At 33.9% G+C, this 16606-nt stretch overlaps 1 protein-coding gene across 1 annotated transcript in view; it reads right to left on the reverse strand.

Annotated features, from left to right (window-relative positions):
• Positions 1-1529: 1529 nt before the first annotated feature.
• The window catches only part of KLHL1 (kelch like family member 1), a 535364-nt gene continuing 520287 nt past the window's right edge, over positions 1530-16606 (reverse strand). The window contains exons 10-11 of the mRNA XM_020992473.1: positions 9352-9523; positions 1530-3469 (exon numbers count right to left, since the gene is read on the reverse strand). Coding sequence (XP_020848132.1) covers positions 3410-3469; positions 9352-9523 — 232 coding nt within the window. The 3' untranslated portion in view covers positions 1530-3409. The remainder of the gene's footprint in view (positions 3470-9351; positions 9524-16606) is intronic.

The following is a 16606-nucleotide window of genomic DNA, read 5'->3' on the forward strand; positions in this document are numbered from 1 at the left end:
TATACATTTAAAAAAAATTTTCTGGAGAGCCTGTTTTAAGAACTTTTTTAGCAGCTCACCCCTTGGTTGATCCCTTTTCTGGCAATTAATACTAAGGGAAATAGAGAGGTAGATGAAGAAAAAGAAAGAAAAGGAGAGGGACAAGAATGGTGTGGAAATGAAATAACAAATGAGTAGAATTAATTGGTCGTCTACAGGCAATTGGGAATGAGAAACCTTTACAATTTGAATTTGTATTTCATTTGGAAGACTGGAACATCTTCATCTCAAATTGTTTCATGGACCACTCCATAACAAACATTTCCCTAACGAAGTGATCAGTCTGGTTATGATATATTATGAAATAAAAATTATGAGAAAAAAATAAAAGAAAATCAGAATAGAAAAAATGACAGTTTCCATTAAAATGAATTTAATTATCATCATTTGATGCTAGTTTTATTTGAACATGAACCACATTGCAGTAAAGCATAGAATGAATTTTAATTTTTTAAAGAGTGTTTGGTTTGAGGAAGAATTGAATTTACCATTCAGATTTTAGTCAATATTTCCATTTAAAAGTAATCAAATAAGGTATTATTTGAATTTTAAAGCTAGCAGAAATACCTTCATTTTTATTTCACTTATTATAAGAAACACATTAGTATCTACCTTTGCCTTTACTGATACTATGTGTTCGTTTTGTTCAATAAATGAGGTAACAACTACCACATTGGACTTCTTTATATTTTCAAAATAAATTTCTCTAAAATGTACATTTGACACAATATATATATATATATGTATATATATATGTATATATATATATGTATATATATGTATATATATGTATATATGTATATATATGTATATATATGTATATATATACATATATATACATATATATACATATATATATATATATATATATATATATATATATATATATATATATATATATATATATATATAGAGAGAGAGAGAGAGAGAGAGAGAGAGAGAGAGAGAGAGAGGAATGTAAAGATTTAAAAAACACATTAGAACAGCAATGGTTTGAAATGTGTCCTTTTATCTACATTTCACTAATGGAAGTTAGCTGTAGAAGTTGACCTTTCTTTCCAAAAGGAAAATGCATTAGACTATACCATAAACCATGTCCAGTTTTAGGGTAAGGAGGAATGCCAAATTCTTCTAAAGAGGGAACTGAAGCACCCCCATTATCAGTGTTAACAGGAGTGCCTATTAATATACATTTGAAGTACAACTTGGAACACCTTCCATTGATCTTTTTAATGATTTTTTAATTAGAAGAAACATTTCTGAGAGCTGGGTGGATGCTTTATTGTATTGTAGAAAAAAACTTTTTTTTCCTGATAGCATACTTTCTAACCTAGAGGATTAAAAATAGAGAAGTTAAAAAATACAACACAACACAATAAGCAGACTCATTGTTATCATTGAATATTTCTGCTTTTTGGCTTTAAATAAAGATTACAATTTGCTTAAACATCAATCTAGATCCAGGAAAAACAAATAAAAAGATCACTCACCAGTCCTTGTATAAAGAAAGCTTCCCTTATTTATAATTAGCTCTCTAATTGACTCTTGGAATTTAGGATCTGACTACTACTGTTCTAGTATCTATGTTGATGGCTTTGGTATGTAGAACATTCCCTGCTGAACTTGGCCCTAAAATCATAAAGAGCCTTCCATACACCTCAGTGCTATGAAGATAACAATGACAGAGAAAAGAACATTAATAGATTTCTTTCATTTTATTTTTTTTAAATCCATAAATTTCCAGTTTCTTTTTTTGATGAATTATATTTCAATGTATCTTAGTAGTAAGAAATACCCAATAAGAATACTCAATAAACGTAAATACCCAATAAAAATGAGGAACTACAACCAGTTAGATAGGATGCCCTCATGCTTCTGAATCTCAAATGTGACATCCCCCCCCCCATTCTTACATAGTTTTCATTAGCTCAGAGGGAGGCATTTCCCTGTTCTGTCAGTTCCTGGCCACTTCTCCAGGGTTGTATGCCTCCTGAGTCTTATTACATGTTTTTTCTATAAGAGTGGACACTCCATTAAGTACTGATGATGTTAAGTGAGAATGAGAGCTTTAATGAAACTTCTGTTGATGGCAGCTGGTCTACTTAGGAGGAATCTGGATCTGATCCTTTGATGTAGATATAGACTGTTCAAGGTCTGAGGAAAGCAATGGAAACGTACTTTTCATCATACTCTATCTTAATACTTTTCTTTCCTCAGTTTTACTTCAAAAGAAATGAAATGCAAAACTCATTGCTAAAAATACTATTTATTTCAACCATTTGTTGGTTGACACGTGAGTATCCATAGGCCCATTAAAGAAACTACCATGCTACTTGAATTTTTATTCATTGGCAAATTATTCTTCACAAGGAATTTTTGGAATAGATAAAAGACTACATCATTCAGTGCTATTGGCTCCAAAAGAGTCACTAGTGGAGTAAGAATTAGAAATTTGCTTTCCCACTTGTGACCTTAAGACCTTGACATCACCATTTTAATAAGCTAGACAGTTTAGTTTTTCTAAGTGGTATCTGGCCTTTAACATGCAAGGCATGCAAAGAAGTACTCTAGGACTACATCTCACATGCACACACTGAACTCAACACAAGGCAAATGTCAATTATTAAACCATATATCTTTGGCTCATGTTCTTATCAAACAAAATTATTGTGGACACCCTAGCTAAAACAGTTCTTTTATCTTGCTTGTTCAGTCTATTTAGGCATCCAGAATAAAATGCAACCACCTCCACAAGCGAGATGTGCACTTCTAATCAAAGGGAGAGTTTTCTTGTTTTGTTTCCTAAGTTGAAGAGGCAATCACAAGTCTTTCTGCTCAATTTTCATTCTGATTTAGGAAAATGAAGAATATAAGTCCTCTTGAACATCTTTATTTTTATAGAAATTATTCTGCTTCCTTTCAAAAATCACATCAAATTAGGAAAATAAAACTCATCCAAATGTACCTGACCAATGAAAGGTAAGTACTGTTGGTTTCCATTTAAAATATATGACATTAAAAATGAATACTGTATAATTACTGAAAGTAGCCATGCCACAAATAAAAACCTGTTTCTCATCTTTTGGTTAATTAAAAAAAAACACAACTTTTGGCATTTCTGGTTATTAGATATTCTATAAAACAAAGTACCAGTAATAGTTCCTCAGCTATCTACAACATGGCCAGATATTTGTCCCCAAAACAGAGTGATTGATGTTCTTTTACTCCATTTCCTTCTTTTTGGTCTTCCACCTTCTTTGATAGCGATAGCCCAATTTTCATGAAATCTTTTTCTTATAAAGTTACCATTTAATCATCTGATAGAAAAATAATCACTTCAGTGAGTCAAATCCCAAGTAATGTAAGCAGATCAAGGTTGCTTGATAACTACAACACAGGCACCTGCTCTTCCAATGTTTAAGGAAGCCATCTGTTGAGAGAAGATGAAAAATAACTTAATGTAGGATGCTGGAGTTATTGTAGAAAATTATTAAGATGGCGATACTTAAAAAGGCTCTGGATTAGTGAACTAGGTTTCTTTTTCATATTTAAGCTAGAAACAGTACAATACAAGTTGACCTGACACACTGATTCAAGGTGATAGAAATGAGAGTTATGGGATGTATCTCTGGGGAAAAAAAAATATAATTCCAGACCTGCCAGGTCAAGGAGAAAATGTTTCAAGCAGGAAAAAAGATTCAACTATTGTTTAGTCACAATCAGGATATCACAAAACTTAGTAGCTTCTACATTAAAGGGTTGGAGGAATTGCAATATGATATTCTGGAAGGCAGAAGAGCTAGGATTATAACCAACAATCACCTACTCAGCAAAAGTGAGTATAATCCTTCAGGGGAAAAATGGATATTCAATGAAAGAAAGGACTTTCAAGCCTTCCTGACAAAAAGACCAGAGTTGGCTTTCAGAAATAAGACTTCAGAAAAGTATGACAAAGGTAAACATGAAAGATAAATCATAAGGTACTCAATAAGGTCAAACTGCTTATATTTCTACATGGGAAGATTATCTTGTAACTCCCAATAACTTTTTTCATTATTAGGGCAGTTAAAAGAAATATACATAGACAGAGGACATAGGTGTGAGTTCAATATGGTGGAGTGATGTCTAAAAAAATAAAATTAAGGGATAAGAAAGAGGAATGTACTGGGAAAAAGGAAAAGGGAGAGGTAGAATGGGGTAAATTATCTCACCAAAAAAAGAGGTATAAATGGACTTTGTAGAGTAGAGGGGAAATAAGGGAGGGGAGAAGAGTGCTTGAACCTTAACCTTATCAGAACTGGCTCAAACTGGAAATAACATACATACCCACTGCCCTACAGGAAAGTAAAATGAGGAGGGGAAAAGAAAAGGTAGGATGCTAATAGAAGGGAGGGCAGATTGGGGGAAGTGGTAATCAGAAGCAAATCACTCTTGAGGATGGACAGATTGAAAGAGGAAAAAGAGAGAAAGAGAGAGAGAGAGAGAGAGAGAGAGAGAGAGAGAGAGAGAGAGAGAGAGAGAGAGAGAGAGAGAGAGAGATAAAAGGGGAAATTGGATGGAGAGAAATGAAAATAATGTGCAGAACCAGGAGAATATTGTAGTAGTAGCAATACTGTACTGTGATCAGCTGTGAATGACTTAATTATTCTCAGCAATACAATGATCCAAGTCAGTTCTGAAGGACTTATGATGAAAAATGCTGTCCATCTCCAGAGAAAGATTTGATGGAACATGAATGCAGATTGAAGCATACTTTTTTCTTCTTTTTTTGGTCTGCCTTTTCTTACATAACATGACTAATATGGAAATGTTTTGCATGACTCCATATGTATTGCCTATATCAAATTGATTGTCTTCCTTCTCAATGAGACAGAATTTGGAACTTAAAATTTTAGAAAAAGAATGATAAAAATTGTTTTTACATGTAATTGGGGAAAATAAAACAATACAAGAGAATAGTGAGTTATAGAGCGAGAATTAAAGAATCACAAATGCAAATTTCAAGTCTACTTTTAGGGGATTAATAGGTAAAATTTTGTTTAAAAGAATCACTGAAAATCACATTTTAAAATTTAAAACTAATACATAGAATTATTTTAAGTAGTCTTAGAATCACAGGTAAATTCCTTTATTTGGAATTCAGAGCTCTTAAAAACCTGGAATCTATTTTTTTCAGTCTTCTTGCACTTTAATCCTCTCCATGCACTCTACAATCCAGCCACAGTCGTCTCACATGTGACTCTATGCTTGGCATTGTTTGTCCCTCACCTTATTACACTCTCTTTCCTTTTTGGAATCCTTGGTTTCCTTCAAGACTCAATTCAAATGCCATTTTCTGCAGCAGGCTTTATCAGATTACCTAGTTGCTAGTGCCTTCCCTTCATACAAAGTGCTTTATTTCTCCTTTGTACATATCTGGTATATACTAATAAAGCAACCTTTTCCTATCATGGATTTTTTGGCAGTCTGGCGAAGCCTATGGACTCCTCAGAGTAATGAGCATTTTAGTTTGGTTTAGTTTAGTTTAGTTTAACTTTGTTTGGAATTGTAATTGAAGGAAATGCAAAATTTTTGATAATGCAAAATTTTTTTTAAGTTTTTTTTTTCCTTTTCAAGGTCATGGACCCCTTCAACTCTGGAGACCCTGGGTTAAAAACCCTTGCCACTTAGGTACATTTGGTATCTTCCATTAGAATGTAAGCTCCTTTAGGAGGGGGGTTCCTTTCTTCTTGTAGTTTTATCCTCAGTGATTAATATAATACCTGTGAAATATTAGGCACTTAATAAATGCTTATTGGCTGATTTTCAAGAATCATGTTGATTTAGCATTTTTCACATTGGCATATTTTTTTTATTATTCCTTAGTGAAATGAAGCTAACATATATGGAGCGACTGGATATATGCATAGAGTATATTTATATCTCTATACAGAATACTTCTCTTACAATACTGCCACTGTGGTATAGGAAGTGATAGCTTTGGGACAACTATCCATGAATTTATTCACTTGAAGTACACTTCAGGTGAAATAGCTATTATGCTTATTGGGATAATTTTGAAGATAGACCATTATACTGTATTAAAAATGTGCTATTCATTCAGTCTAGTCTGAGACACACAATGGAATAACTTCAAGATTTTGTCATAAATAGGCAATAGCTAAAATTGCTATTGACCTTATTAAAATTAAAAAATCATAGTACCTTATTAAAATCCATCTTATGACAATAACTGAGGAAAGAGCTCAGAGTTTTCTTAATAATGAAGGATATGAACATGGTTAGAAATATATTAAAAAGAAAATGTTTTACTTAGATTTTAATGAAACTTTATGCCTTAGATGCTAGATCACGTTATAGTAATGTGAGATTTTGGCATCCATAAACTTTTCTTCATCATGGATCTTTGGGAATAATTAGTGGATGCAAGACAATGGAAAAATAAAGTCCAAAGATTCAAATTATATTCTTTGTCAACCAAACAGTGACAACAAAATAATGACCCAGAGTCATATAATGATTTTTTTTATAACCAATAGTGAAAGGGATCCATTTCTTTAACCATCATTAACCACCAAATGATTAGGAAAATAGATGTTTTTTCCTCACCTCATTTTGCATTAAAGAAAAAGTCCCTACCCGTGTAGTTTCCTGGTTTCCTCTTACTCCCCTTTTGTTAGGTTATCCTTTATTTGCCTAATATCATGAAATGGCTGTCCACCTATCTAACTTCTAGAGATTCCATGCAAATTGTTCTGTTTTAGACAACATAGAGTAAATATGCAATCATCTAGTCATAAGGGAATGATTTTGGAGACAGTTGCCTTTCTCACATTCTACACCATTTACCTCCCTGAAAGTCTGGGGAAATTCCGGGGTACAAATCCAAACCATTTCTTTCACTATTAGTTTCCCCCCCAAAATCCTATGCCATGTAATTAATGGTAGAGTAACTATATAGAACATAACCATGCAGTTGTTCCACAAACACACACACACACCTTTATCTATCTGTTTGTTTGTTCATTTATTTATTAGTCTTTAACATTCATCTAAATTTTTTTTGAATTACAAATTCTCTCCTTTCCTCCTGCCCCTCTTCTACCAATGGAGAAGGCAAGCAATATTTCAATTATATATGTAAAGTAACAAAAAATAAATTTCCATATTAGCTATCTAGTAACAAAAATAAATAAATAAAAGTGAGAAACATGAAGAAAGTGAAAAAAAGTATGCTTCCATCTACACTCAGTTCATCAGTTCTCTCTTTGGAGGTGGACAGCATTTTTTCATTAAACCATGGAGTTTTTAAAGCCATGAGTAGGGATAGATGTGGACCAGTATTGTTCCTGGACACCTCAAGCTGTACTATGTCTTTCACTCCCTCTTCACCTGATAATTGGACTTTGCCTCTGGAACCATCTTGGGCTTTGATAGTCCAGCTTTTGCCTTATCTTACTCCATTCCAGACCTTTGCTCACATTTCTTGGACATGTCCAACCAACCATGCCACCACTTGCTTGCGTCCCCTCTCTGTCCCATTACCAGCTCCACTTTATGGGTTATCTACTCCCTTTAGATGTAAGTTCATTGATTGAAGGACTTTCATGACTGCTTTTCTTTGTATCTTCAGAATTTGGAACAGTTTGTGGCACATAGTAGGTGATAGGCAATCATTTATTCTGTAATAGTAAGCAGGTGAAAGTCCAGAGGCACCCATCAGTTTGAATGAGGCATCAAAGAAGTGTTTCCTTCTATGCCTTGGAGGATATATTGCATCCTTATTACAAATAGAAGAACTAAGGTAAATGTTAAATGTGAACATTTGCAATGTTATATCATCTCATTATGACAATCAGGCATTTGCTGTAGGATATACAAGGTAATCTTCATTCATTTATTCATTTTTTATTCTTAGTCATGGGAAGAATAGAAGAGAGGTTATTGGTGAGTGGCCCAGCCTCCTGAGAAATTCCCCACCTATTTTGTGGAGGTAATCCAAATCTGGCACTTTCAATGGATGGCAACAGTTGTAGAGAAAGGGAACAAGAATTAAGAAGTAAAACCTAAAAGTAATTTAACAGTTTTAAAAATAATTTTTAATGTACTAAAATAAAGTTTAAAAAAAACAATTTAAATGCTACTTAGCTGCCCACAATATGCTATATGAGCCAAAAGAGAATAATAAAATACAAAAGAGCAAAAGGCAGATTTTTATTTCAATTTTAGAAGAATGATATGTGTGATGGCTAGTGATTATGAATAAGTAATGAAGATTCTGTATTACATCATTTATATACCCATAAACTACACATTCATGGCCTTTCTTAATGTACATTTGTACAAATGGCACCTTTAAAATGTACTCTTAGCCAGAGTATTCACTTAGTTGGTCAACAATATTTATTCAGTAGTTATTACATATAGAACACAATTTTAGGAAAGTGAAAAATTCAGTTACAAGATTTTGCATTATACTGGGAAGCATGGGAAGAGACCATTAACATCATTTTTGTTTTACCTTATTTTAATTTTGGGGAGAGATAATTCTCTCAAAAATCATAATGAATCTTAGAGTATCTTAAGGTTCATTTCTTTCTCTCTCCCTATTGGGGCACCAGTTTCTGGATCCTCTTTTGGTTAACACAGAGAAGAGTGCTTTCTTACATAACTCCAAAGAGTCAGGCTTACACATCACAGAAGAATAAGATCTTTGCTGTGCAAATCCATTTTGCCGTATGGGACAGGTGCAAGCTCTGGGGCTACTGGCTGCTGGCTGCACTTCTGCCCATTGTGTCTTGGAATTAATCTTAGGCTATGCCCAAGCTTCATGACCACACAGAATAGACAGACCTAGGTAGGAAGGGATGTCCAGTATCTCTAATGTGAAGTAAGCCTATGAAGAGGTTGCTTTTTGGTTACTACTTTATTTTCTGCATATTTCTAAGGAGCTAGTAGTCATTTTTTTTTCCTGAGAAATTGTAAAGGTCAGTCACTACAGAGAATTTGTATGGAAAATGATCATAAATATTACAATTCAAGTACCTTCTTTCAGTTTATGCAAAGCCTTAGAATTAGAGTGCTTCCTAGAAACAGAAACTTCTATTAAGAAATGAGTTGAGATCTAGACAAATAATTACTCAAGAAAATAACTCAGTTTTCTATGAGAAAATAACAAATTACCATTATAGTAAAAAGGAAAATACAGTGCAAGGCTTCCATATTTTCTTTCCTGGGCATGGTGTAGACTTCTTTTCTCAAGAATTTTTGAAGAAAGACTTCTAACATTTTAGGTTAACCAATCTGACTCACCTGTGTCCATTCATTTGTTTGTGGGTCATAGGATTCCATAGTATTCAGGTAGGACTGTCCATCATACCCACCTACTGCATATAACCTGTCACCCAGTAGACAGACCCCAACAGCATCTCGAGGCATACTCAAAGGAGCCACCATGGTCCATGTGTCTGTTTTAGGGTCATATCTATAAAGCAAAGGGAAATTGAAAGTAAATTATTTGGTATATTCTTCATTATACCCCTATAAATGATTTATCTTCTGAGGGTATTTTTATGGAGAAAATTTTGCTTTAATAACTTCAATAATAAGAAAGATTAAAAGCTAATGACAGGTAAATATGTAATAATCTGGTTGTTTTGCTTGTTGAGAATTACATGATTTAGCTCTTAAAGAGACTTAAGAAAACAAATACTTTAACCTCATTTTACAGATGAGTAATCTTTCTTAATTTTTTTAAAGGTCTTTGGAATATTACCTAGAAAAGGAGCATTATTATTAGCATTACAACACTACTAAAATCTATTTTTAAAAGTCACAATTATCCTAAACACTAAATATATACTTAAAAAAACCCAACACTTTATTTTCCTGCATTTTAATGTAGTTTTTTAACTTTGAACTTGTATGCATAACTTTTGTTTTTATGTCACCATTATTATTAGATATATCTCTCCCCTTCTGTTATCCAAATAGCCTTCCCTTGTAACAACAACAACAAAAAAAATTACAAGGGAGGGGTGGGAAACAGTCAAAATATCAAGCAAATCTGATAACATATGCAGTACTCCACAATCATGGTTCCCCATGGATGCATCAAAGGGAGGGAAGTGTATTTTCTCATCTCTGGCAAAACTTGGTCATTGTAAACACACATTGAAATTGGTTATTTTATTTTTTATTTACATTGCTGTTGTCACTGTGTATATTGCTTCCTTGGTTCTATTTACCTTATGCATCTTCACATGCTTCTTTAATACAGTTCTTTAAAAAATTACATTGGATTCAGCACATATTACTTCAACCTTATCGGAAGTTAGGGCAATCCTTATTAATGGATAAGAAGATGTCCCAAACTTGGAACTGATAACATCACATTTTTGCACTTTATGGGTTGCAAAACACTTTCTTCATAGTAATTCTGTGAGGTAGCAACTACAAATATTATCTCCATTTTACCTGTAAAGAAACTAAAGTTCATAGATTTTGCTACTTGCTCAATATCAGCTACTAAGTTTCAGAGCAAAGATTGAACCTGGAATATTTCTTGACTTTAAATCTGATGCACTTTCCCTTATACCACGTCTCTGGAATATGAACATGTCATTTCCGAAATGGTATACAAGCACTTTGTATTTTTTGAATTTGAGATAACCTTTATAATGTATTTAAAGAATGATGGTTTGGCGGGGCTCTGATGTGGTACAACTGTCTTGAAGCTTAGACATGAGATAATTCACTTTGAATCACTGTGAATCAAATTTGTAAAGCATAGCTAGCAAATGTGAGACCTGCAAAAATAACTATCAAGACTGCCTTTTAATAACATTTATCCTTTGACTTGAAAGTGATGCCCAAAAGAACACGAATATGGGTCTTTGAATGGGCAATATAGAATGCACTATAATTTCACTGAAATTTTTTTTTCATGCTATTAGCAACAGATTTGGACTCTGGGAAACAACTTCCTTGGTATTCATGGCACATCTTGTTAGACTCTTAAGGCTATAAAAGGTTTGAAGATTTCTACAAGTTGAGGAGAGGGAGTTATTTGGTTACAATAAAATAGCTTCTTGGAAAAATGAAATGCAGACTATCTAAGCTATAATGAAGACGGAGGTTGGGGACATGAAATGTCATTCAGAACTGCCAGGAAACTTGAGCCACTAAGGGGTGATATAGTCTACTAGTATTACAATTTTGCCTAGCAATACCCCTAAGTAACTCAATGTTCAGATATGTAGCCGGGTTCATGTGAATCGACTTTAGATTTTCATAGCATTTATAGCTTGATGGACGAACCAGAGAGGAAAACTGTTTAACGTTTTTCTTGGCCGAGGTCAAAACCACCAGAGTGAGAAGGGTATGGTGGTGCTCAAATCCCATTTGGAAATTTCCTTACCTCCCAGTCCTATTTGCATGAAGTAGCAAGAGATATACTATTCTGTATTCTGAGGAACAAGTGAGTCTACTATAGTCCTAGTATTGCCATAGTTGTAGCATATAATTGTACAGCAGATTACAATCTGGTACTTTCTCCTTAGATTAAATCTGCAAAGGGAAAGGGGAGGAGGCCAGATAGTGTATTCTCTAGCACCTGTGCATTTCCTACCATTGATTTTCTGAGCTGTCAATCAGTACAGGTTGTCCTTTGGAACATATAACAACAAATTACAGAAATCCATGGCTGGACTGATGTTGACAGACAGCTCATTAAGCCAGTAACATTGGAGGAAAAAGAGTGAATACAATTCTGTAGGTCTGATAACCATTCCTAGAACCTCCCTTAGTAGAAAATTTCTGCCTTAAGACTTTGTCTGCAAATGTTACAGATGTAAAGAAGTTTAGCACTTTACTCCCAAATTGTGGGAACCATTCTTTAATTCACTTTTCATCCAACCACTTATTTATTAGCCTGAGAGTAATTTTCAACCATCAGAGACTAAGGTTATATTAGCCCACATAGTATCTTAGAGTTAGAAGAAACCTTAGGGGGGAAAAATCTAGTCCAACCCCTTCATTTTATAGGGGAGGAAAACTGAGACACAGTAATGAGGTGACTTTCCAGGGATGAGTTATTATTAACAAGGGTAAGGAAAGACTTGTTCATACATGCATACAGATATGTTGGTAAGGTTATCAGTGCCTGTATATACATGTAACACATATCTATATATAGACATAAACATCAGTCTAAATATATACATGACATGTACATATGTTCACAAGTATATGTACATACACATATACATATGCATATGTATAGGTTGTCAGAGGAAGGACTTTAATCCTGTACTTCCTCACTCCAAAACTACTCTGTCTCCTGTTCCAGGATAGATATATACTTTCTCACATTATTCAATTAACTCAATTCTTATCATACAGTTTTATGAAATGTAATCATTACTTTCAGCCAACAAATTATTTAACAAGATTTTTTTTTTTGGATGGGGGAATGAGGAGAAGGTTTCATATCAGTAGATGTTTGAATAGTAAAACATTTCTGAAGCTTTTGGCTACCCATTAGATTTGGCCTCAAGACATTCTAACACTGACACCTACCCCCTCTCTGCATTTTCAGTGGCAAATTAACAAAATAGAGCTTTGTTTTAAATGTCCTGGAATCATGAGCAGATATTATAGGTCCTTCATATTGTAAAAATTCCCAAGAATTTGTCTTTAAGTCCATCTACTTAATGTGCACAGCATTAGGCTGATAAGTGGAAAATTTTCTCAGTTACAGCAATTATTGAAGAAGCACTTTCCCCTTCCCTGCCTGTTACAGGTGCAAAGGAGCTGCAAAGGCCAGATCTTCTTGGCTGTAAATGACATCACTTCCATCTGTTAATGGCAATCATTAGAATGAGCTTGCTGTGAAGAGTTTTGAAAAGCATGTTGCTTTTTTAAACCTCATTGTTCCAAACTTTACACACCCCTAAAGGATTCCAAAAGATTTTTGTTCATTTTAGGTCTCCAAAGGAGTTGCTATGTGTTTCATTAACTGATTCACATTAAATGTAAGAATTCCTTTTAAATCAGGTTACTTAGAAGCTACCTCTAAACTGGCAAGCAACAAAGGGCTAAAATTATTTCCAAGAGAGGATTACGTGTGTGTGTGTGTGTGTGTGTGTGTGTGTGCGTGCGCATTTATGTGAAACATTCATGCATTAGCAATGATCTTAATAATCTATCCATTTTTGGCAAATAGGTTAAGCAGTCAACATCTTTTAACTGGGAAATTTTGAGGCATCCATATAGTTATAATGTGCCATAACCATTTATTTCAATGACATTTTTTGGAAATAATTGCTTCCATTTATTTTTGGTGAATATTTTTATTGAATATTTGGTGAATATTTTGGTGGATAAAGTTTTTATCTTTTAAAATAGTGTTTTATTTTGTCCCCCAGTTACATGTTAAGAAAATTTTTAGCATTCACTTGTATAAGATGGCGAGTTCCAAATTTTTTTTTCCCTCCTTCTCTTCCCTCTTCTGAAAATGGTAGTAGTTTGATATAGTTTTTACATATGCTATCATGAAAATATATTTCTATATTAATCACAGTTTTGAAAGAAGAAACAGATCAAAAGGTGAAAAACATGAGAAAGTATAAAGTAAGTGAAAAAAAAAACATATGCTTCAATCTGCACTCAGAGTCCATCAGTTCTTTATCCAGATATGGATAGAATTTTCCTTCTTGAATCCTTTATACTTGTCTTGGATCATTATGTTTCTGAGAAGAGCCGAGTCATTCATAGTTGATCATCACATAATGTTGCTGATATTTGTGTGCAGTGTTTTCCCAGTTCTGCTCATTTCACTTTGCATTAGTTCATACCGCTCTTTCCAAGTTTTTCTGAAATCTGCCTGTTCATCATTTCTTGTCGCACAATAGTATTTCATTATATTCATATACCACAGCTTGTTCAGCCATTTCCCAATTGATGGGCATCCCTTAATTTTCCAATATTTCGCCACCACAAAAACGGCTGCTATAAAGTTTTTAAGTAGGAGAAAAAAGTGCCTTCAGCATTATTGTTTAGAGACAATATTTCTGCTTCCTATATTGGCAGAGAGGTGCAGTATGGTGAAAAATTGTCTAATGACACATTTTGCTGGTGCAGATACAAGCAGGCTCTTCAGTCCTTCTGATTCACTGAAGCCAGCAGCAATATAACTAGCATTTTCCACACCTGTGGCAAATTTCACAAAACATGCCTAGGGCAAGCTTCAAAAAATGAGCCTGGGGCAAGAAGCATGAAAATTGCCCTGAAATTAACTTTTAAAGATTAATCCAGATATTGTCTATATTGGCAGGGAATGGGAGAGAGGCCTCAGGAGACAGAGAAGACTCTCCACAAGTGTTGAAGGAGATGATGGAGCTCACCTGAGATTTAAAAGATTGGCCATCTGGTAGTTTCCTATTTTTACAATGGCTTTCTAGTGAGCTAGATGCTAAACTTAGTTTCTTCTACTCTGCCAAAAGGAATATAAACCTTGTCAGCACCTTCAACATTTTTGCACCCTGAGACACAAGCTCAGTGACCCTATCTCAATTATGAAACTGATGGACAGCCTGAATGGGTCCATAAGAAGCAAAGACTGCCACTTTTATTTTACCTCCCACTTAAGGAGCTGGGCAGAATAATTATGGAAAATCAGAGTCAATATTTGGTAGTATTTGATTTGGCCATGATCATGCAGTACTAACCATGGTTCTACATGGAATTATTAGAATAAATAAAATTCAAACTTGAGTGACAACAAAGGATTCAAAATTAATTGTGGTATATCCTTACCGAACATTTTTTATGGGCTCAATCTGATAGTAGGTATTTTATTTGAAATGCCTCATAAGGACCAAAACATGCAGAAAACATTTAAGAGAACAATAAAAATACCTAGTTCTGGTGACATCATTTTAATTAATATATTGTCCAAAAATATACAAAATTAAGCAAAAAAAACCCAAAACAAAAACTTATGGAATAGTTTTTTCTTTCACAGTAATTATCCTCAGATGCTCTGTACATGAGGGTTTCTGGTTAAATAATTAAATTAAACACCATTCAATGACATTTCTTTGTCTTCACCTTTAAATTCATTACTTTCTACATTCAGGATTTTTTTTCTCATTCTCTCTAGCCTGGAGCATCTCAAGTTATTACACAAAGATGAAATCAACAGCTTTTTTCTAGCTAAGGAAAGAAGATAAGAAAGTGAAGGAAATCATTTTCCAAGCAATTACAAATAGAAAACTCTCTTTTTCAGCCCCATTTTGTTGACATGATTCAGTTCTAAGCATTCTTTTGAGCCCTGGTTACCTGTTATGCATGTTACACATCTGTTTTGTAGACATGGGCAGTTAATCAGCACAGTGGATAGAGAACTGGGCCTGCAGTCAAGAAGACTCATCTTCCTGAGTTCAAATCTTACTAGCTGTGTGACAGTGGGCAAGTCACTTAACTCCGCCTTACTTTCCTCATCTGTAAAATGAGCTAAAGAAGGAAATGGCAAACTACTGCATTATCTTTGCTAAGGAAACCTCAAATGGGGTCACAAAGAATCAGATATTACTAAAATGACTAAAATATGTAGATATATAGATGTAGATATCTATATATCTGTATCTACGTATGTATATATGGATAATTATATTTACACATATATATATGCATATATGCCTTCTTATTTTTAGATATTCTACCTTTCCAACTACTCACCTTGAACTTCTTGGAGTTACAATGAAAGTATTATATCAAAGAACCCATTACAGTTTATAGTCCTTAGGGAAGTGAAGACACTATGCACAGTTGCTAAAGTTAGTTGTAAAATGAAATGGCTAGAGGCATAGGATCATCTTAAAATTGAAGTTAGATTGTCTTTGAAGATAGCTGCTGGGATGTATGAGTATTTTTTTCAGGAGTTGTAAAATATTATTTTTCCCTCAGAATGGTATATTAGATAGGAGACTGATCTTAGTCATAAAGATATGGGTTCCATTCATATTTGACATGTACAATCCATATGACCATGAGTAAGTCACTTTACCTGTTACTAGCTCAAGCAACACTCTATGATTATGAAAGTAAGAGACAGAAATGGCTCATCTGCAGTTTCAAGCTAGTTTTCAAATTTGTGGAATAGATCTGTCCCTTACACTGATTAAATCACAGAACTAATAAGAAATCCAATAATAATGGCAAATTCTTTGCATGCTTTAATGGCAAAATGGATTTTAAATATTTTGTAAGAGAATTAATGCTTTGTTTTTGGATGACAAAATTAAACAACTCTGATCAATAGATTTCATTGATGTGGGTATTCCCTGCAACCAAAGGCTTGCAATCCATCTGTACTTTCTCAACAAAATACTTATCTTATAAATAGGTTCAGTAGATTACAACATTTTGAGCTAGAAGGTATTTTAGAGACCACTTCAGCTAATACTCTGGAATACTGAAACCTAGAGGCTGAATGATTTGCTGAACATCGCATGGGGAGTAGACAGCATGAATAGTGGATTGAGAACTGGCTTTAGAGCTTGGA

This window comes from Phascolarctos cinereus, unplaced genomic scaffold (genome assembly GCF_003287225.1).
Source record: "Phascolarctos cinereus isolate Bilbo 61053 unplaced genomic scaffold, phaCin_HiC Scaffold_7;HRSCAF=346, whole genome shotgun sequence".
NCBI lineage: Eukaryota > Metazoa > Chordata > Mammalia > Diprotodontia > Phascolarctidae > Phascolarctos > Phascolarctos cinereus.